This window comes from Poecilia latipinna, unplaced genomic scaffold (assembly GCF_001443285.1).
Source record: "Poecilia latipinna isolate Pla-1442-1.1 unplaced genomic scaffold, P_latipinna-1.0 Scaffold961, whole genome shotgun sequence".
NCBI lineage: Eukaryota > Metazoa > Chordata > Actinopteri > Cyprinodontiformes > Poeciliidae > Poecilia > Poecilia latipinna.
The window spans coordinates 234,751-257,629 of NW_015113577.1; the positions used below are offsets into that span (position 1 = coordinate 234,751).

Sequence of the window (22,879 nt, forward strand, 5' to 3'; positions counted from 1 at the left end):
CACTCTGGTCTTGGTCTTGTCTTGGTCTCGGGTTAGGTGGTCTTGAACACAACACTGGCAGCTTCTCTCTATTACATTTCCTGCTTCTGGAATAGGCCACACACAAAAAGAAGACACCTAAAGGAAGCAACTCTTGAAAACACAACAGAAGGCCAACAACACCTTGCAAAAGTATCTATACTTTAAATTTTATCACTTTACAGCCACAAACCTCTATGCATCTGGGGGAAATACTTGAATTCTTTTTGCAGCTAAGTTTTAAATCTTTTATTTTGTTCCCCTTTTTCTGCCAGAAACAAAACAAAACAAAACAAACAAAAAAAAAAGATCTGCACAGTCATGTGAATTCATAAATAAAAATGCTGATACATGTTCGTATCAGTATGTACATCTTATCCAGGAAATCTGTGTCAGTAGGGAGAACATAAAAAAATGATGGTAACAAGTAAGGCGTGGCATGTAAGCCACATGTCTGCGAGTTCTCTACAACTTTCCTAGTCTTGCTCTCTTAAACTTTATTGTACACAGTCTGTATTTAGGTTGAGCAACTACAAAGATTTATTAGTACTTTAGCAGGGTATTGGATATGTTTTAGGTCTGCGTTCAACAGATTACTGCTGTTGAGTGTCTGCCAGGGTTCTCTCTCAAAAGCTGTGATTCTCTGCCACCTTGTGGAGAAACACGGTATTGCAAAGATGCATGTATTGTGATACTATGTATGAAGTAAACCTGCTACTACAATGCAGCACGTTGCTCTGATGAAGTACCTTCATATAATTTAATGTGTGCAGTAGTGTCTTAAATATCAGCTGTGATGTAGGCATTGTCAGAAAAATCTGATCCCAGTTGAGCCTCTGCGTGTTACGCTTCTTCTGCTGCCAGATAAAGTGCGCTAAATCCTCTCTTGCAATGCTGAAATAAGCTGGAATGACTGCTGGGCTTTCAGCCTCGCTATGATTTGCGAAGCAAAAAAAGTTGAGCTGTGGAGAAAACCACTCCTCAGAAACAGAAGCACCTCCTAATACCCCACACACGTACTACAATCCTCAGCAAGGCTCTAATTGCTCAGCAGCAGAGTGAACGGTGTCCATTTTCTGCCTCAGTTTTGTGTGTGTTGTCAACTTTACACCGTGGTGTTAGGAAAACACAACAATTAGAGCTGTCAGCGCCTGAACACACTGAGCTGGAGGTGTTGTTTTTACGGATTGTTAGTTTCTGGGGAAACTGTCCCCGGTCATGCCGCTTGTGGAGCTGAATAAACGTCACCTTTTGCATTAAATGATGCAAGAAGCACATTTTGCACATCAGAGCTATCCCAAAAGTCATGATGAAAACATAAACTTAACTCTGTACAATGAGAGGGGAAACAAAAGCCAGTGACATAACATCCTTGTTTCTCGCTTCCCCGCCCCCCCCTCTCCTTCTCTGCCTGCTTCCTGCTTTACTCCACCAGGAGCTACGACCAGATGAGCGTTTCCACAGATATTGGGCCGGGATCTGAGTGTGACCCTCATTCTGACTATTCCTCTCTGTACAACTTGGATATGAACGCTCCGTCCAGCCCCATGTCTCCCTCCAAACTCAAGGTGGGTTTTTACTACTTTTAAAGTTTACTCAGAAAGCTTAATGTCTGAGCGACTTGTGCAAAAGTGGATTTTGTCACAATGAGCTGGGAACTGGAAATTTGTTTTTGAGAAATTTTGATTGCAATAGTTTTTTTTTTTTATTATTTGTGTTTGGTGCCTGCAGATATTTGCAAAAATAAGGTGGCTTTTCAGGGTATTGAGGTCACTTGGACAGCAAATTTATGCTTTTGTGTGTGTTTAAAGACATTATATAAAAGGGAGCCTAGGCACCTCAAACTAAGGCGTGCTTTGTAAGCTTGTGAGAACAATAAGAAAGGCTTGTTAGACTTTCAAAACCACATTAAAATTGTGTTCAACAAATAATAGAAAAATTTGGCTCCTCACACGCAAGATACACATTCAATTCAGAGTGGCTCAGCCTATGTAAATAAAATGTTTAAGCATTATCAAATGCATATCTATTTGAGGCTTAAGTGGCTTACTTCTGCAATATACCGCCCTAATGATGCTTAGTCAGTAAATTAGCAGGAGGAGCTGTTTTTCCTGAGGTGCTTTACTTCTAGACAGTAGCTGGCACATTTCAGCAACCCTCTGCTGATGGGAGAAATGACAATTTTGTTTCATCAACAAAGAAGGCATGAAAAGGAATGTGTGAGGAAATTGAAAACAAAAGTCTCCTGATTATTTGGTCAGTTAGTCAGTAAATCCACATGTTCTAGCAGAAATTCAATCATAATCTGGGCTTGGAGACAATCAACACAATGAAGAATATATATTCTCAGTAATGAAGAATGTGGAAATCATGAAATATGGAAAAAACATCTGTAAAATTAAATTCAATGACGCTTTCTGAATATCTAATGTCCATGTCCATTTGTTTCTTTATCTATTTGTCCATCCGTCTGTCCATCCATCCATCCATCCATCCATCCATCCATCCATCCATCCATCCATCCATCCATCCATCCATCCATCCATCCATCCATCCATCCAAACAGTGAACCATTACTTTAATTAAAGTATATTTAAAAATAGGCTGCATGGTGCCAAAGTTGGCAGTGCTGTTGTCTTGCAGCAAGAATATCTTCAGTTCATATCTGAGCCTGGGGTTTTTCTGCATAGAGTTTGCATGTTCTCCCTGTGCATTGGTGCTCCAGCTCCCTTCAGCACTCCAAAAAACATGACTCTTAGGCTAATTGGTCTTTCTAATTGCCCTTAGATGCGAGTGTGTGCATTCATGGTTGTTTGTCCTGTGTGTTTCTGTGCTACCCCGCAATCAGCTGGCTATCTGTCCAGAGTGTACTTTTCCTTTTCACACAATGACTGCGGCAGATAGGCGCCAGCATCCCCACAGCCCTGCAATGATAAGCAGATATAGACAATAGATGTACAATGGATGGATATTTACAGTAGAAACAGGAAGTCAGGAATCAGTCAAGGAAACAAAATTAGCTGAGTTTGATCATCTCTCCTCTCAAAACATCCTCTGAAAACATGACATGGTGCTTTTAACTTTCCAACACGACTAACATGTTCTGATAGTTGCAGGCATGGTGTTACATAATTTACAAGATCATTGTCAGTAATATTTTTTTTTTTGGTATTTTGTTGCACTGTAATGAATATTGTCTCTGAATCAATTTTAAAGAAGGGCAAACAATAAAAATGGGTTACAAAGAAAACAAAAGGCATCATTACAATTCTTGCTTTAGTAATTTGTCAAATATAGACCAGGAGACTACAGGTCTGGTCTTTATATTCATAGTTATACAACTTTCAACTACACAAGCATTCCAAGCAAAGGTTGGAACTTAAAAATATCCCAAATACGAAAATATTTCAAACACACAGGCTTCCGGTTTGCAGAGAAGAGAAAAGTTATGGCTGCAGATTCAAAAGTAGAAAGACCTGATACCGGTGGAAAATATAATTAACTTGCGTCTTTGACCAGAGAAAAGAAGCAACAACAAGGCAGGTAGCAGAATACAAAAGATAAAAGGCAGATTTGTCTCTGAAGAAATAAATCTGTGACAATGTATTTACTCAGAGGGAGGCGATAATTAACCAAATGGTGGGTGTGTTTTTTATTGAAACCTGCTACAGAACACAAAGTAGAACCACAGTGGAGGTTTTATCGACTGAATTTGGACATAGCATTTATTTGCAGCTCTTTTCAACTCCCTACAACTTTAACCAATCAATATTATTCCAGCCTTAAAATGTCTTTTATTTAGACTTATGCTGCTATCATTACGTCTGTGTTATGCACAGAGTATTTTGTTAGATCATACTTTTGAATGAAGAAAAGTGAAAAGATATTTTTTCAATATGTTATAACTCTTTATTTAATGATTTGTATGGTACATTATGGCACTATGGAGTAGGCAACCATGAAAAGTGATCTAATGATATGCCTGTTGAAAACAATATATATATATATATATATTATTTATTTTTTTTTATGTCAATATAGTTAACTATACATTTTGTATGACTATCAATGTATAATGTATTTGAAACTTACACAACGCAATTACTGACAAATTTATGTAACCATGGAAGGATTTGTTGGTTTAGTGAACTGTGCCACTTTTAGACCGTCACTTGTTCCTCTAGGCTAGTTTCAGTCTGTCTTCCTTTTTTGGTGGCAGAAAGCCATCATAAAAATGTAATCACACATTTTGCTTTTGCTGTCACATTTAATGACTTGATACCCTTTAAGGTTTGGTACAAATAACTGTATGGGATCTGAATATGCCTGGGCGTGTTTTTTTTTTTTTTTTTTTTTTAATATTAAACCAGTCAAACCAGTCCTCTGTTCTATTTGTGTCAATGGGAGTGCTTGACAAGAACTCCTGTTATGTGGAAGAGAACAAAATCCTGAATTTTAGAAATGTATACATAAAAAAATCAAATCTTCCTTTAACTTTACAGGTGTTTTGGATGAAAGTATTACTTTTCATGGTGTTTAATCCTGTGTTATTACACTCTGACATCGAAACACGAAGCAGAGCTCTGGCTGACAGATAAGGAAGTGGAGTATAACGCACACAGATGTGGCACACAATCTCCACCTACCTAACATTTCTTTCTGCTTTGGGCAAATAAAAGGTGAATGGTAGCCGGAGAAGGGCTAATACAACACAGAGGCAGCTGTTCATTTAGAGACTACTGGTAATGATTGAAAGACCTAAAGGCTCACTGGATATTTCACTCAGGCTGTTTTCGTTCAACTTCCACGCGGTGGATTTGTGAATCACTTGGGGCAATCTGGAGGTAAAGTAGAACAGATTTGATCACATCTTGGAGGTAAAATGAGATGAGATCAGAGTGTCTCATCTCTTTTAATAAGCCGGACAAATTCATGTTTGCCCAGTGGAAATATATACTTTTGACGTCCGTGGTTAGTTTGTTTCAATAAACCACTTTCAAAGTCTGCTGAATATATTCCCATTTGTCCCTGAGCAGTTTGGCTTAATTCTGGTGGTTAGCTTTTTAACTGTATAATTCATACATAGGCTTTATGACTCTGCTGATCAATACTGATTTGTCCTCTATAATCAGAGCAGTAGATAACAGATGATCGACTTTTATGCAGCTTTAGAATAATAAAAGGGAGCGTTTGCCCTCAGCAGCAATAAACATGTCTGCTGTTATCTGTGGGAATGTGAATGCCCCATAGTTTCCCTTTACTTGTGAGCTGATCACTTAGCTCAGAGTAGAAGACAGAGATATTTTACCGTTTCTATTCTATTTTTCTTCTAAGAAGACTAACTCTTTTCAAGTTGTCAACTGGAAATCAGGACAAATACGGGTAGGAAATTAGAAAACATATCTACTGCATATAGCAAATATCAAAATAAGGAACTGGGCTGTTGTGTTGGGCGCTGGTTTCTGCTGTTCTCTCTTTGTGGTCCATGTTTTTCGTCTGAACATGTTTTATTTGCTTTGACATTACTATAGCAGATTTTGCAATGTAAGCTGTTGTTTCTTTGAGTCATGTTGTTTAGATGCGCTGTCAGTATTATGGATTGATTTAGCTTTTCTGTGAATTATGTCAGAATTTTAAAAAGTTATTGTGAAAGCTCCATAGGTCAGATCTTGAAATCAGTTCGTTTTTAGAGATAGATCCAAAAATTATTGCTTGTAAATCATATAGATTTATTACACACAAAGCAACCTTGCAAGCCTTGATGAATATTGTTTTCTGCTAATGAAAACCCCAAATTTTGTTTCTCTGTAAATTTGAATATTATATGAGACTAATAATCTATTTTTAAAATACAGAAATATTTTTCTATGATCTACTCAATCATGGGGAAGACTGATGGCTTAACAGCTGTTCAGAAATCTGTCTTTAACTCCGCATTGAGGGTAAGCCTCCAAAGGTCAATTGTAAAAGAGCTGGTTGTTCACAGAACGCTGTTTCTAAGGACATTAATGGAAAGTTCAGTGAAAGAAAAACATATGGTGGAAACAGGTGCACAAGGAACATATATCTCTTGCCTTGAGAGGACTGTGTAGCAAATCCCATTCAGAGTCAGGGTGAGATTCAAAAGGTGTTGATTGCAGCTAAAATTAATGCTACATGTGGCTGCCTTTTTTGGATCTAAGTATTTTTACTTCATTTTTTGCTTATGGTTAGTATTTAGTAATAAAAAGTGACCCTTGATCTATGCCTGAAAGGCGTTTTTATCAGTTGGTTATTCATTCAGATTGATATTTTACTAGCTTACTATGTCTGCAGCCTTTCAGCCCTTCTATAGCCACAAATGTGGGGCAAATACATGTTGAAACAATTTATGTTTGTGCTTTCATATAACAATATTTGAATCTGCTGTTGAGTAGATATGTTGCTGTGATTCTATTTTATTTTTTGTAGCTTTTGAAGTAAATCGTATTTGCCCTGTGTGTGACTGAAGCTGCAAGTGATGGATTGGGCAGGACACTTTAAGACGACCATTCAGAAAGTGTATTGTTTTGCCTTTAAATTCAAGTCTTACGATGTACCGTATGTTGAAAGACGGAGGAAAAAAAATAGAAATACAAATCTTTTCAGTACTCACAAACAATTCACTTCCTTCAGATATACAAACATTAATTTCCTAGGATTTAATATCACAAGGTTACAAAGTTTTGTGTGAAAGCAGGAAGTATATATATAGTCAGAAGAACTGACTGAGAAAAGGGTGCTTGTCTGAGTCATAAGGTATTAATTATTTTTATTAAATCTGACACAAATCTGACTTGTCAGTATTTAACCTGAAATATTGATGAGATTCTAAGTTCTGACCAATTATCTTTTTTTTTTTCAATAAATTGGTGATGTGTCCTTTAAAAGTGTCATACTCATTTGAAATACGGATGGCAATATGGGATAAAAAGTTTATCACATTCTGCGATTCTGTCATTATTTATGACAGTGAATGTGATAATAATAATAAAAAAAACAATATTTGAAGAGGTACTGCAGTCTTTTTTGTCCATATATTGAATGTTTGAGATTGTTGGTAAATCCTACTTAAAGAAAAAAAAAAAGCAACTTACTAGTAAAGAAACTGTTTAATTTTCTATAGAGCTTAATTGGAACACCAAATAAGTAGTAGAGTTTTAGCACTAAGCTACACATGACAACAAATATATTTATATTTTTTAAAAATACTGATGGTTATTTCTGCTTTCATGGAACCTACACAGGAAAAAAAAATAGCAAAAGTAACTTGAGGGAATGATAGACATTATTATTTAGAGTTTGTCATAGTAGTGTTAAATCAAATTTGCATGCCAACTAAAAACTAATTTACTATAAATGTTACAGGAAATTGTCATCCCAGCCTGAAACAAAAATAAATATAAATAAATTTAGAGAAGGTGTGTACACATTATTAATATAGCACATATTACTCATGAGCACAATGTATGTGCTCATGAGGTATGTGCTCATGAGGCATGAGCAAACCTAGCAATTATTCATGTTACATATGTTATTTCTACATCTAAATTGCAAGGCTTCTACATAAGGTTTAACAAAGTAAAAAAATAAATAAATAAATATTACGAGATTTGTTTTGAGAATCAGGCAAAGATTTTTGACATTTGGTCTAGTTTACATATAACGAATTATGACATTTATTAAGTATTGTTTATGTTATTTAAAACTTGCACTTAGCAGCTTAAATAATTGCAAAACACGAAAGATTTCTAGCTCCGATACTTTTAAAGAGAGACGAGCACCTTGAAGTAGCAGCTAAAGCAAATTAAATTGCAGACATTCTTCCGGTTCAGCTTCAGACTTAATGTGCATTCTGGTGCATGTCTTTCATATTTCTTTTCTTTTCATTTTTGGTGAGATCAAACCCAGACGTCTTCCTTATTTTTACATCCTCTTTTGTTCTTCTTCTTCTTCTCAGGGGGAAAAGAAGGGCGTCCTTGGTCGGTTCACCAGCTTTTTCCAGAGAAGAAAGAGCAGCAGCAGCCAGCAACAGTCAAACACCTCCACAAATTCGAGCACACCAACTTCTCCTGTGTCTCCCCGTTTCCCTGTATCCCACGAAGAAGATGGGTTAAAGCCTCAAACGGGGTCACATGATGCATCCCCTGGAACTGAGCTCGACGACTCCCTCAGTCAAAGCTCCGGCCCCAGTGTGGCCTCTCTGATTGTGGATGGGACAGACCTCCCGTTCGCAGACAGCGGCAGCAGCGGCAGGAGCAGTGTGAGGGAGGTGCGTGTGTCCACGGTCAGCGGTGCTGGAGCTCAGAAGAATTCTGGGAATGTGACGCCCACCAGTGCAGAGCTTCCATCTGCTGCCTGTCCAAACTCAGACACAGATTTAGGCTTTGCAGAATCAGTGGTGGAAGAAGTTAGCAAGAGATTGCATGTTAATTTGGACAACAACATCCAGAACTCCAGTGAGGGGAACGTTGTCACCCCTACCACACTGATGTCAGTTAAATCCCCACTTTCCTTGACGCTGGACACCCCAACGTCTCCCAACTTAACCTCCATATGTTTGGCATCAAAGAAAACCGTGGTGAAAGTTGGAGAGAAAGGCCACAGCACTGTGTTAAAAGGAATAACTTTAAGCTCTCAGTCATCCGTATCACAAAGCACCAGCAGTCAGCAAGAAAAAAATGACCCAGATCCACAGAGGAGAAGAACCGAAGTCAGGATACCTTCCAGCAGTTTGTCTGAGAAAACTCCAGCTGCGACACAGAGCCCTGTGCCTGAGAGAGAGCAAACAGCCGAAAGGGATTCTCCCGTCCTGCTCCATAAAGCCATCTGGGTGGAAACATACCTGGGAGATGAGACGGAGGAGGAGGAGGGAGAGGCGGATGTAATGACACAGGAGGAGGAGGGCTTTAGGGTGGACTCACCTCCTGTGCTGGCCATACCGGTCAGAGTAATACCTGAGGATGAGGTGGTAACACAGAAGGGAACCCCACCCGCCCCTTCGGAGAGTTTGCTATCCGGTGGCAGCTTGCCAGAGTCCGACATCACCACGGCAGCAACTTCAGAGGAGTTTCAAACATTCTCGCAGGAGCCGGGAGAGCCCGACACCAGCACGATCCCAGAACCTGAGTCATTGGGAGAAATCCGCTCGACTCGCAAGACCGCGAGTCTGCCGTCAACCAAGGTTTTTGCTCAGAAAGTAATTATTGAGCCGGAGCTGAGTTTGGAGGACGACGACGTAGATTTAACTACTGATACATCCAGGAGAGCAGAGCTAAAGGGGTGAGTTTTATTTTTTCTTTGTTATGGTGTCATTTTCCCCTTTGATCACTGAAAAAGCAGAAGAGAATAAAGGCTGCACGCAACCTGATATCCAAGTTCCCATGTTCCTTTGTAGCCAAGCAAAACAATAAGCTGAGCTGGTTGAGAGGCACTGAAATATTAATTTACAGTAGATAATATCAGTCACATACAGTATGTACTCTGTAGTGCTGAAAAGCTAAAAATTTAGCTAAAGTGAATGTATTAGGGACTTAATGAACAATTCAGATTGTTAATTAATTGTGAATTATTGTTACTTTTCTCAAGGATTGTTGGAAAATGTCCACCTTTCTGGATGTGTCTTTGGCTCATTGCCATCTAAGCAATTTTATAACTAAAAAAAAATCAGCTGTTTTAGAGATTATAACCAAGATTATTTATTTACCTTTTTTAAAACAATGTGCCATCCAGACTGAAGTCGGTGATGCGTGAACAAGACTAGTTGAAAACATAAAACATAGATCTCTTATGTTTGGACATTATGCGAGCAGTGTGTTTTACAAATTGTGAGAAACATCACTGTTTTCTTCAAGTAAAAAAGGTATTTAGCCTAAAACTAAAAAAGGTATTTAGTCTAAACCCAGTGACATGATTATTATCACTGGGGTATTTTAAGGCAAATATTATCAGATTCTTTTTTGCTACAGTTTTACATAGATAATCTGAGTTTATGAAAGAAATCTGATCATTTCTTATCTTTTGAGATGTGATTTTTAAAATACTCTATGGTGATAGTCATGTTATCGTTCTTGATGGCATTATGGAATAAACATAGAGATAAACACCAAAGCTGCTAAACAGACACCAGTTTCTTTCATAGATTTTTGTCATTTTAGCTCCCATGGGCCAGTATAAACCAACTCAATCCTCTAGGATGCGGTACACTACCACTACCATGTCAGACTGTTGATAGTCTAATTGTGCCATTAATTTCATGTTAATTTCAATCTTGATTCTTTTTGACAAATGCAAAATCTGTCACTGCTTACTCAACAATGTAGTTTTTTTTTTACTGTGGAAAATGACATGCAATTTCTGCCCAATCTCTTACTTAATGTTGAATCTTGAATGCTCACTTTAACTAAAGCAAGTGAGGTCTGCAGGGGTATCGATGTTGTTCTTGGTTCTTTTGTGACTTTCTGAATGAGTCATTGTTGCTTTTTTCAAGTAATTTTGGTGTGCCAGCCACTCCTGGAGAGGTTCCCCCACTGTTTCCTTTATTTGTGGATAATAAATCTCACTGTGGTTCACTGAGTACCAAAGTCTTAGAAATGACTCTTTAACTCTTTCCTGACTGATAGATGTAATTAAATTTGTCAAAAATACGCTTTTTAAAGAGACTATATACTGTTCCACGTTTAAACATTTCATATTTACTATAATAAACTCTGTGCTTTCTATAATTGTTTCACAGATATGCTGTAAAACAAGCCTGTTTCTCTTTACTTCTTTGACAGATTGACAAACTTCCAACAAGACAATGAAACTGAAATCAAAGATAACAAAACCGAAGCACCAAGAACAACAGATGAGCCCTCACTGTTCAACACTAAATATACTACTGAAACCATAATTAAAGAAGAAACTGAGACCCCTGCTTCTGGAGTTACTATTGCAGCTTCAGACATGAGCAAACCTAAGTTACAAGATGAAGACATTGGAGTAAAAGCCCAAAGTAGTCACATACCTGCTGCTAAGCAAGGAATTAAAGGAGCAGTAGACAACTTGCATGCTTCCACAGGAAGTGGAACAAAGACCTCTTCATCTGTTGCTGGACTTAAGATGAAGACTGTCCCAAGAAAGACCACAGCAGGCACAAAAACAGAAGGTTCCAGTGATCATCCTTCACTTAAGGAGCGTAGCACTGAGAAACGTGTTTCTGCACTTCCAGTGTTAAAAGATCAAAGTGGTGTTAGTCACACAAAGCCTAAAACTCAGAAAGTTTCAACATCAGAAACTGATGCGAAATCTCCAGAAGCATCTGATAAAATATCTGAACCTGATGTCTTTGGGTTAGCAGTCGTTTCCAAACTTCCAAAGCAAACTAGACCTAAAGAACCTGTCAAGTCTCCAACCAAATCAGTCAGAAAACCCAGCTTTGAAGAAACCAAAAATGTGAGAGCCACATCAGGAAATATTTCACCTACAAAATCTGTGTATAGAACAGGGATAAAGCTGAACAAGGAAAAGTCAGATGAGGAGTATGTAGACTTTGTCAATGGAGTGGAGCTTGAGCAAAGAACCGGTAAAAAGGTGAGCCATCCTGACAAGGACGCTCTGCAGCAGAACCAACAACAGAGTAGTTCATTCCTGGCATCAAAAAGTAAGTTGCCAGTTTCATCTCCAACAAGAAAAACAAATATCAGTATCACACCGACAAGCAGCCACAGCTTTAAAAAAGTGTTGCCTGGTCAGACTAACTCAGACAAAGGTGAAGCAGTCCAGAAACAGACACCAGAAGAGCAAGAAGTAACTCCCATCGATGAAAATGAAACACTGATGCCGCAGCCTGAAAGTCCAAAGAAAGGTAAGAGTCCAGTCTGGTCTATCGGCTGAGCTTTTTATTCTTAGTTAGTCTGGGTCAACTTTGAGGCTGTTGAAAATGGTTTGTCAGGTAATTTTATGTTTATTTGAGAAGGTAGTTCTTAAAGCTGTTGAACTCCCTACACTATAGTAAAGTGATTTTTATCTGTTTTTAGTGAACACTGTATTGATTTGTTTCTATTAACAAGGGTCAACGTTAAGGCGATTTAAAAAAATAAATAAATAAATAAACCATATAATTTATTTTCTGAATCTTCCAATTTCACCGCATTTATTTATTTGTTAATTGCAAGTTGTTAAAAACTCTTTTTTAAGTTATTTAAAAAAAAGTAATTTAAATCTTATTTTATTTTATAGTTTTTTTTGTGGATGGCTTTTAGCTTTTGCACCATATTCAATCACAATAGATACAATAACTTCTGTCTACATCACAAAACTGTGATAGCAAACTTGCATGTTCAGCATGTCTCACTGTATAAATAATTAAAACTCAATCACATATCCACACCAAGGAAGTACTGCAACCTGATGCATGCCATTGCAATAGAATACTTTCCTGATTTTTTTCACCTCAGTTCCCTTGAATAACATTTGTGTTTGTGTTTTTCAGGAACAGGAAGTATGCCACCACTGAAACCTTCCAAACCCCTATCTAAAAGAAGCATGAGTCATGAAGAGAATGACACAGCAGGTCTTTCTTCTTCTCCCACTAAGCAAGAGAAAAACGTGTTCGCAAGGCTCACCAAGCCAAACGAAAACATGAGACAGCATGGGAAATTTCCTGCGAAGGAGCTAACTGAGACTTCATCATCCGGGAGCAAGCTTCCCACAAGAAATCAGAAAATCGCCATCAAATTAAAGCCTAAAATCCAACAACTCTCATCAAAATATGAGGATTCAAATCTCAATACAGTTAAAGACTCAATTGTGAATGATAAAGAGACTGTCACAACAGATACTAAGAAGGACAGTGACTGTAAGTCTGCAGAGGAACACATTAAAATGGCAGAAAAACAAACTAAAACCCCTCAAACTACAGTGGAAGGAGATGTTAAAGGTGGAGAGATTGTTTCGGTTCAATCTGAGGAAATCAGGAATTCAAAAATTACAGGCGAAACACAGATGGACGCACACCCAGTAATCATTGTAGACAAAGAAATGTCAGCTAAGTCACGGGTTGCTGGTGGTAATAATGCAGAAACTGAGGAAAGAAAGCTGGAAGCCAAAGAACCAAAACCAGAAAATCAAAAAGACAACAGACATAGGCAAAAACCATTATCATCATTTAAAACGTCCACCACAGGTAAAGCCAAAGATGTGTCAGAGGAGCTGCAAAGCAAGACTAAATTAAAATTTGCCAAAGAGAAAAACTCTGCAGTTCAGGTCTTTGACATTAAACCAGCCCCTAAGGATGTAACCAACAAGTCAGCCAAGCCTGAGCTGGATGTAGGCATTCATTATGGCCCATCAACAGAAACTGGTCAGGAGGGAGTTATGTCTACATCAGAAACAAGAAAGAATATTCCTGCTGAACTTGTCTCAGACTCACAGAGTCTTGCTGTAGGATCAGATGTTGTGAGCTCACCGGACTATTTGGAGGATCCAACTAAAGCTATAAATAACAGAGTATCCCAAACATTAACTGCTGAAGCAGCAAAAGGTTTTGATGTAGGGGAGAAAAATAAGGAGGAGGTTGGCTGGAAACCAGCTGAGGCTTTGGATGCAGAAACAGAGACTGTAACTGTTTGCCAATTGCCCAAGAATGTTGAAAATCAGTTAAACAAAGAGACTCTTTTAGACGAATCTGGAAGCAAGGAAAAAGACTCGAGGCCAGATGAAATGCTTAATCACACTGCAGCAGAAAGCTCTGAGTCACAAAACAGTTGTAAAGAGAAGCTCAAAGAAAGACCTGTGGACTTTGCAGGGAGAAGAATTATGAGTTCAGGGAAAGCAGGCCATCTCTCAACAGAAGAGAAAAGCTTGCAGCCTAAGGCTACAAAGAACCAACAGGCAGTAGTTAGACATATCCTGAAAGGAAAGAAAACCAAGAGCGAGGAAGCAGAGAGCGCAATAGTTGAAACTGCAGCAAGTATGATTGACACAAAACAGCAGAACTTACAAGAAACTTCACAAAGCGACTCTATGAATATAGAGAGACCAAAGCCTCAAAATATTGAACCACTGGGGAAAAATGAAAAGGAAGCCAAGGAGCTAATAACTAAAAGTAAAAAGATGAAAGATGACTCCAGAAATCTAATAGGCAAAAATTATGATGTTGTAGAAGAAAAACCAAGTCCTGGAATATCAACGACTGACAGCAAAATGCTGGAGACTGAATCTGAAGACGTCGCCAAAGAAAAAGAGGAGATCGTATTTAAAAAACAAACTATGAATAAAACAACAGAACAAAATGCTCAGACATTAACTAATTCTAAAACTGGAGAAGAAGGTGGAAATATAACAAAACAAGGAAGAAATGAAAATCATATATCAGATAATGGACAAAAGGTTGCAAAAACTGAAGAAGAAAAGACAAAGGAGACTCAAGCTGTAAAACTATCATTAGTGAGCACTCACGTTGAAGAAAACAATGTAAAACCTGAAGTTGAAATCTCAGAGAGCTTTGGGAATGAAATTGTAAGAGCTAACAGTGAGGATGCAAAACAAAAGGTTCAGACAACTAAAACTGTTCTTGAAACATCGACTAACAACCAACAGGGTCAAGTGATAGAGACTGGTAATCATGATGGAGTATCTTCAGAATCTGAACATCCGAAATCTGAAATTACTGATTCATCATTGCAAAGCTTGTCAAATGAGACAGAAACTCCAGGACATATTAGTAAAGATACCAACCAACGGGTCCAGGAAGTGTTAACTGTTGGTAGCCAGGATGGAATATCTTCAGAATCTGAACAACTAAAGTCTGAAAAAAGTTCCTCAATGCAGACTATTGTAAATGAGACAGCCGCTCCAGATCGTTCCAGCGAAGTTAGCAACAAACAGGTCCAGAAGCCAATAACTGTTGGTGACCACAAAGGGAAGTCAACAGAATCTGAATTTATAAAATCCGAAATCAGGGTTTCATCGTTGCAAAGTCTGACAAATGAGGTCACAACAGGAAACCATACTGAACACATACCAACACCAGGCTCTGAAGGAGATAGAGATGACTCTGCAACAAAAGATACCGTGACAGAATGTTTGGTGAATGAGTTAGAAACTGCTAATATAAGAAATGACCCTGGAGGCCTCCAAGAGTTCAGGCCAATAAGTGCTAGAGATGGAGGCGCAGACGAATTAAAACAAGCTGAAGATGAATTGAGGGGATCTGAACGTTCGAGTAACAAATCAGTAAAACAACCAGATATCGATGCTGAAGTTCAGGATAGTAATGGCACCCAAGATGCTCACTCTGTTTGCAGTACCACTGCAGTTGGAGATTTGGTGAATGAAACAGCAGATGTTCAGAAGTCAAACACTGGTGTGATGCAAGAAAATGAAATCAAAATATCACATCAAGAATCTAAATACTTTGACATAAATGTCAAGTTAAGACCAGAAATGTTGGAAGACAAAGCTTCAGAAGAGACAAAAGAAAGTCAAATCCAAGAGGTTAAACCTACAACCACCATGGGTCAAAGTGCTAAAGAATCTAAAGAATCTAAAGACAAGACTACAAGTAAGGACCAATCAAATGACAGTTTAGTAAACGAATCAGTTAATGAAAATGTCACCAGCAAACTTGAAGTCAAGAAAGACACAAAGTCCACTATCTCTGGTGACTCAAATGAAAGTTTAACAATATCAGATCAAGAAAAGTTAACAGGGTCTGCATCAGAGACATTAAAAAAGGAAGTTCAAGAGAAGAAAATACAAAACTATGGCATGGATGCAACCCAAGATCCTGACAATCCACTCTCTTATAATGATAGGAAATTAAAAACAGAACTTCAGGATTTATCTTCTGAAAGTTTGTCGAATGAAACAGTACCTTTGAAAGACATCAGTGAAGTTGTCAATACAGAAGTCCAAAGATCCAAAACTACTAGTGAAAAAGGTGAAGATTTACCAAACCTAGATCAAAAATCCAAAGATTCAAATTCTGTAATAACTGAAGTTGGCTCAAAGGAAACCGGGATGGAGCACAGCATCCAGGATCATAGCACTGAAGATCCTAAAGACGACTGTGGTGCTAAAGTCAAGGAACCACTGCTAGTAGCTACAGAGCAGACCCAGAAGCCCTCGACTACTACAGAACAAAATCGTGGTACAACACCAGGTCAAGACAAGTCAGCACAATCTGCCACAAATGCAGACCTGAAAGAAAAACTGGAGTCAGTAATACCAGCAGAGTCAAAGACTGAAATTCAAGAGCTGAATGCCAGAACTGAAGGAGTTCAGATTCATGACCATGAAAAAACTGCACCAATTGACCCATCAGTCGATCAGGCAAAGAATATTGAAATTCACAAAGCAGACACTCAAAAAGAACAAAGTATCTCAACTGACAAAGATGGCAAAGTTGAGATTAAATCAGACATACATTCCAATGTTTCTGATGATACCGTTTCAAGAGACCTTCAGGAGAAGACACCAATTGTTTTAGGAAATACAGATAACCTGACTGCTGCCAAAGAAGAACAGGATGCAAACGTCACTGCTGTGGTTCAAAATATACCAAACACAAGTGTTTGCGCAGTCCAAAAGAAAGCGTCTTCCATTGGTTCAGTTCAAGTATCACTTAGGAATGATGCTCTGAAGACTGATGAGGTCTTTGAAGAAAGTATTCAAAAACCTGAATCATCTGCAGAGAGGTTCACTGCAGGTCGTGGTTTGAAACACGAGGCACACGAAATTTCAAAAAAAGCAACAACTCAACTCTTTGATTTTGACAAGGCTAAGCCTCCAGGGAAACCGGTTCCACCCAAACTGACTCCGTCCGCCTGGTTGGACGTGGAAGACCGTCACAAAAAGAAAAAGGGACGCAGAAGAAATGAAGATGAGACAGCTAGTGATGACGACTTACTTGAGCCAGAGGAAGTTGATGATTTTCTCAGTAGTGTCAGAGGAGGAGGAATACCCTTTTCACTGCCTCGAAAGAAACATATTCGTAAAAAACTCCAGTCCCCACCTTTTGCTATGCCAGCCATCAGGGAGGACCGCTTTGAGCGGACATTTGATCCAGAGCAATTTCAGTTTGGCTTAAGAAAAACTGAGAGACGCATGGACCTTTCTCCAGCTATGGTAATCAAACAAAAAAATGCTAACAGGAATGGCAGTAGTACTGACTCTCAAGAGAGCGGCACCTCAGCAGACAAACTAACAACTCATAAGGTTGAAGGACAGGATGAGGCCAAAGAGGAGACTCAGGTCAAAGAGGGAAAACCAGAGAGGCAAAACAATGAGCCGGGGAAGATGACGTCAAGACTCGAGAGGATGTCCATCCTCACAGACTTGCTTAGCTCCCCTCGGACCTCCAGGAAGTCAAGAACTGAAGCTTCCTCTGCCTCAAACAGTACAGTCCCGTCTAACCAGCAGCAAGACGTTGGACCGCAGGGAGTTACTGCCTTGCCTCTGCCTGTTCCCCCTGCTGATAACAGGGGCGTGAAAGGTGCAGATCAAAGCTTGATTTCAGAAGGTGGAATAGTTGCTGTTAGTGAGTCACCATGTAGCTCCTCCTCTGTTCCTCCTCTGTCGGTGCTCTCTGAGATGGACCTGCCTGATCATTCAGAGAAACAGCTCAAGAAAGACACACCAGAGCCAGAGGCCTCCATGGACTTTACACAGACAGCTGACCTAACCCCTCCTGCTATGGAGCAGTTGTCAATTACAAACATATCCATTGTGGATGCGGGCCCGAAGAATCCTACAGTACTGCCTTCTACAACAAACTACAATCATGAGATATCTCAAAATGGACTTTGTACAACTAAAATCAAGGTAGTAGCTTTTTTTTGTTTCACTAACATATTTATTAATTGCAACAGGAACATACTGCTTTAAATGAGTACAAATGATTCTGAAAGTCACAGCTGCAAAGAACATATTTGTTTCTGCTTTACTCCCATGGAGACACAAGCCTCAGGTTGTATCTTGTTCACCTTTTTTTTTTTTTGTGTGTGTGTGTGTGTGTGTGTGTGTGTGGTGAAAGGAGGGGGTTTCATACTTCAAGTTGCCAAGTTTTGCAATCATTTGCAAGAAAGAACAAGGAAAACGAGCACGTTCAGTGTGGCACTCTACACAGGAAATATTTTGCAACATTGGTGCACATGACTTTTCCTGTCTCTGGGCAAAACATTTGCATCAGTAAGCAAATAACACTGATATGAAAATTAAATGCATTCATAGTAAAAGGGTAAGACACAAGCGACAAGCTTTTATTTTTTTGCCACAAGGAATTTGCGAAGAGAAAAAGTGATTTGAAAGAAGATGGGTTGCTTTTAAATTTGTATGCATTTAGTCAAAGATGGATTAATAAATGTGAAGTTAAATATAACATATTAGTGATTCAAGCAACTGCTAAATTTAATGGAAAAAAATAGTGAAATATACCCCAAAATCTTATTTTTTTAATACGATGCTGAACTGTAGGTGGTGTCTTTTTGCAAAACAACTCTTCCTCTATAGATATATCAAATAACCATAACCTTATCCAAGCTTACCAACCTAACGTTGACTTTTCCTCGTAGGGTTGATTTGCATCAAAAATAATTAAAGAATTGTGTCTTCACCTGTCTTGCAGAAACCTGTGGTTAGAGGACACCACAGAAGACCTGGGAAGGTAGGATCTGAAATGTTACTAGTTGCATTTTGTGAGACATTGTCTTTTTATCGCACTGATGGTTCTGTTTGTTCATGCAGATAGTCATACACGAACATGCTCAGTTTGGTGGGGAGGCATTTGAAGTCTATGGTGACGTAGAAGATTCCACCTCGATGAAACTGTCACCTGTGATATCGATCAAAGTCATCAGAGGATGGTACGGGATTCTACTAGTAGTTGTAAAAAGAAAATTACTGTTTGTTAATACAAGAGGAGTAGAGAAAGCAGAGGGAAACATATAAAGTATTGTTTTACGTGGCATGTTTTATTATGGCTGACTGTTAGTATAACATGATGGGATGGCAAGTATAACATGATCACAATACTTTGCCACATCAGAGTTTAATCCGGTCAAAAATAGGATGAATAGTCAAGACACCTCTGGCTAGAGGTGTTTAGTAGCATTGATGAAAATATTTACCTTGGAATCACTTATTGATTGAGTCCATAGAAATGTATTCAGCAGTAGCCCAGTTCTATCTCTGTGTTTATGGTAATTTGTCATAACTTATTGAATGATCAACTGAAGTCAGCAGGGTAGGCTGCCACTGATTCAGATTTTTTTGTGAATGTCTTTCTCTCACTTATGATGTAGTGTCATCTTCTTACTCTGTTTTCAGCTGGCTTCTCTATGAAAAGCCTGGCTTCCAGGGTCGTATCCTTGCCCTGGAAGAGGGTCCCATGGACCAGCTAGTGAACATGTGGGCAGAGGAGGGAACTCCAGAGACGCTAAATGAATTGGGTCAACCTGTTCCAACAGCACCGATGGTTGTAGGTTCCCTTCGGCTGGCAGTCAGAGTGAGTCACGATTCATTTTACCTCATCCCTTCAGTCCAACTCACTACTTCTGTATTAACACTGTCCCTATATCTATATCGGCGAAAAGTTTGGAATGAAAAGTCAATCTTGATAATTAAACCATAATCAAAAACCCTACAACTCACTAAATGTGTGGGAACTTATACTTTTGTCAATAGCTTAGAAATATTCAGTCATCTACATTTAAAACAAAAAAAAAAAAAAATCTTTGTCATGTTTTGTATGCTGTGACTATGTGCAGAACTCTATAGTCACAACTGTTAGCACTTCTGTGTGGTAAACGGTATTAAAACTCATATTTTATTGTAGCAGAAAAATCTCCTAGTGAAAATTTGGGAAAAATTTACAATTTAATTGGAGCACTGGTACATTAATTCAGATTCATTTGTTTAAATATTTAACTAAATGAATGGTGGGAATGTTGTAATTCTTTAATAATTTCAGTAGATTCAATTCAATTGATAATTTGATATGATCGATTTGTTAGGGTGTTTCCTGTGATCTATAGTTGCATAGAATTGAAGTTATTGTAAAAAAAACAAGTTATTGTATTTTAAAAACCTTATTTCTTTCTCTCTGTAGGATTACAGCATTCCCAGGATTGACCTGTACTCAGAGGTGAACGGGTTAGGGGGGATGTCATCTTATTGTGACGACACGCCAGATCTCGGTTCATATGGGATCCCACAGACCACAGGCTCCATTAAGATTCACTCTGGAATGTAAGTTTTGACGACACAGACAAACTCACTATGCTGGGAAAATGTTCACGGGTGTAAATACAGTGCCTTGCATACATTTTTTTTAAATCAAATTTTAAACCACATACTTTAATGTATTTAATTTGGCAAATAAAAAGTTGAAAATTGTGGCATGGCTATTTATTCAGACCCCTTCTCTCCGATACTCATAAATAAAATTCTGTGCATAACCACCTGATTAGTAAATTATTCTATGTGTATTACAATCTCAGTTAAACCGTAACAGCTCTGTGACGGCCTCAAAGGTTTGTAAGTGAACATTTGAGGACAAAAGATATGACTGAAGGAACTCAAGGAACTTTTCAGACAGGTCAGAAATAAAGTTCTGGACTAAAACTGAAAACCTCCCAAACAGAATCTTGCTATTGCAATGCTTTTTTTCTGCAGGGATAAGGGGGCTGGGAGGAGCTAAATAAAGGGGAATACCGGAAGAAAGGGTGGTGGTTCACCTCTTAGCAGGATAGTGAGCCTTAGCACATAACCAGAGCAGAAATGGAATTGATTAGAACAAAACATATTCATGTGTTAGAATGATTCAAAATCCAATCATAAATCCAACGAAGAATATTTGACAAGATGTGAAAAAACATTCTCCATTCAATCTGACTAAGCTTCAGCAAATAAAATAGAATATGCAAAAATTTCAAAAAAATGTCTCTCAGTGTGCAAATATTGTAGAGACTTATCTCAAATGATTTGTAGTTGCAGTGAAAGGTGGTTCTGCGAATCTTTGGCTCAAAGGGGCTGCATATAAATGCATGTCACTCTTTCCAAATTGTTACTTATAAACTTTTGAAAACCGTGCATCATTTTCTAACTATGAACCACTTTGTGTTGACTTGTCAAATGAAATCCCAATAAGAAGACTTTGATGTTTGTGGTGGAAATGGGACATAATTTGAACAAGTCCATAGGAGTTTGAATTCTTGTACGGGTATGAATGCAACACTCTATGTTGAATAATCTTTCTTGAGAATTGGAAAACAAAAAAAAAAAGTTTCTGTGAACATCATCTGTGTTGTGTCTGTGAAGGAATGCGAGCAACAGGCCACAGCTTGTGGTTGTCATAGTTGAACTGCTGTGGATTAATTGATGGTTGACGCTGAATCGTGGTTTAGACAGTGAAAGTGTTGCTGTTATAACTGTCATTAGGCTTTGCTTGGGAGCTTTAAATCAAAATTATATACATTTGTCTGTTATAATCTCTGCCTTTATGTGTAGCTGGTTGGTGTACTCTGATCCAGGATTTGATGGACTGCTTGAAGTGTTAGTGGAGGGAGAGTATCCCCACCCGCAGAGTTGGGGTTTCCCTGAGCCTTTCATTGGCTCTCTCAGACCGCTCCGAATGGTAAAGTGTGTTACATATTTGTAATTCTGTAAAAATGTATTAGCTGTGTTTGGTTAAGATTATATGTCTCAATTTCAGGGACCAATAAGGGTGGAGCACCCAGCTGATGTTAAGGTTTGTCCCAGTTTCTATTGCATCTTATTTATTCGACCTGTTCTTGTTTTACCACAAACATGCTGATGTGTTGAGTCTTTGTTAGCTTTTTTTCTGTAAATACGTGAGGAAACTCACTTTTAGAGGCAAAGATTGCTGCTGATAAGCAGAATAACTGAAAATCAGCCTCTGCATATTTGCCTGATGCTTAGCGGTGCTGATGGCCTGGCTCAGATTCAGAGGCTTACGAAACTCTGTGATTTATTAAAGCATGCATAACAGCCTAACAACAACCTAACAATAGAGCATATGATAAAAAACAGGGATTTTCCTGTAAAATAATGATTCCAAACATGTAAAATCAATTGAGAACTTTGAAGTTATAGAAACAAATTGAAAACAAGAACTCTTTTGGTCTCATTAGGCAAACGGTTTTTTCAATAAGCTTAACCATAGATCTGCAATAAATGGACATTAATTGTGCTTAGGATGACTTATAAGTGTATTAGTAATGTTCACAAAACTACTTCTATGGTTATTATTTGGGCAGAGAGAAAAAGAGAGAGAGACCATTAAATCAGGGATTAATTTTATTATTAGTCTTGAAATGGCTGCATGATTATAAAGTAGGTCTTTGCCTGAACTTCCCATATCAGTCAGGAGATAATGAAAAGTTATGAAGGAACCAAATCAGAAAACATACGGCTCGATGTGAGCTCAAATCTTTATTTTTACAAACATTTGTTGGACGTACAAAATCTCTGAAGCTCAATGCAAGATAACTTCAGCCAAAACTGCCATGTAAGGATCACACAGTATCCATAGATTAGCAAATGCAACACACACTTACAAGTCAAATGACTATTTGGGAGACATGTCATGAGAAGAAACCAGACATGCTATGTCCCAGTATGCTAAATTGGAATTTCACAGATTAGATTTTCATTAACGTTTTGTAGCATATAGGTAGAGCAACCACCCCATATACAGAGGCTATAAGTCCTTGATGCAGCCGTTATGTTTGTTTTTCGACCCTAGGACCTTTGCTGCATGTCTTCCCCTTTTCTCTTTGTGCCCATTTCCTGTCTAATCTACTGTCAATAAAGCCTACCAGTACCAGACAAACCTTAA

At 38.4% G+C, this 22,879-nt stretch overlaps 1 protein-coding gene across 1 annotated transcript in view; it reads left to right on the plus strand.

The window, feature by feature from the left end:
- crybg1a (crystallin beta-gamma domain containing 1a) overlaps nt 1-22,879 on the plus strand; it is a 49,846-nt gene that overhangs the window by 20,784 nt on the left and 6,183 nt on the right. Inside the window, exons 2-11 of the mRNA XM_015049849.1 lie at nt 1,454-1,586; nt 7,997-9,318; nt 10,815-11,884; nt 12,512-17,844; nt 18,647-18,685; nt 18,766-18,884; nt 19,348-19,525; nt 20,129-20,268; nt 21,529-21,655; nt 21,734-21,769. Coding sequence (XP_014905335.1) covers nt 1,454-1,586; nt 7,997-9,318; nt 10,815-11,884; nt 12,512-17,844; nt 18,647-18,685; nt 18,766-18,884; nt 19,348-19,525; nt 20,129-20,268; nt 21,529-21,655; nt 21,734-21,769 — 8,497 coding nt within the window. The remainder of the gene's footprint in view (nt 1-1,453; nt 1,587-7,996; nt 9,319-10,814; nt 11,885-12,511; nt 17,845-18,646; nt 18,686-18,765; nt 18,885-19,347; nt 19,526-20,128; nt 20,269-21,528; nt 21,656-21,733; nt 21,770-22,879) is intronic.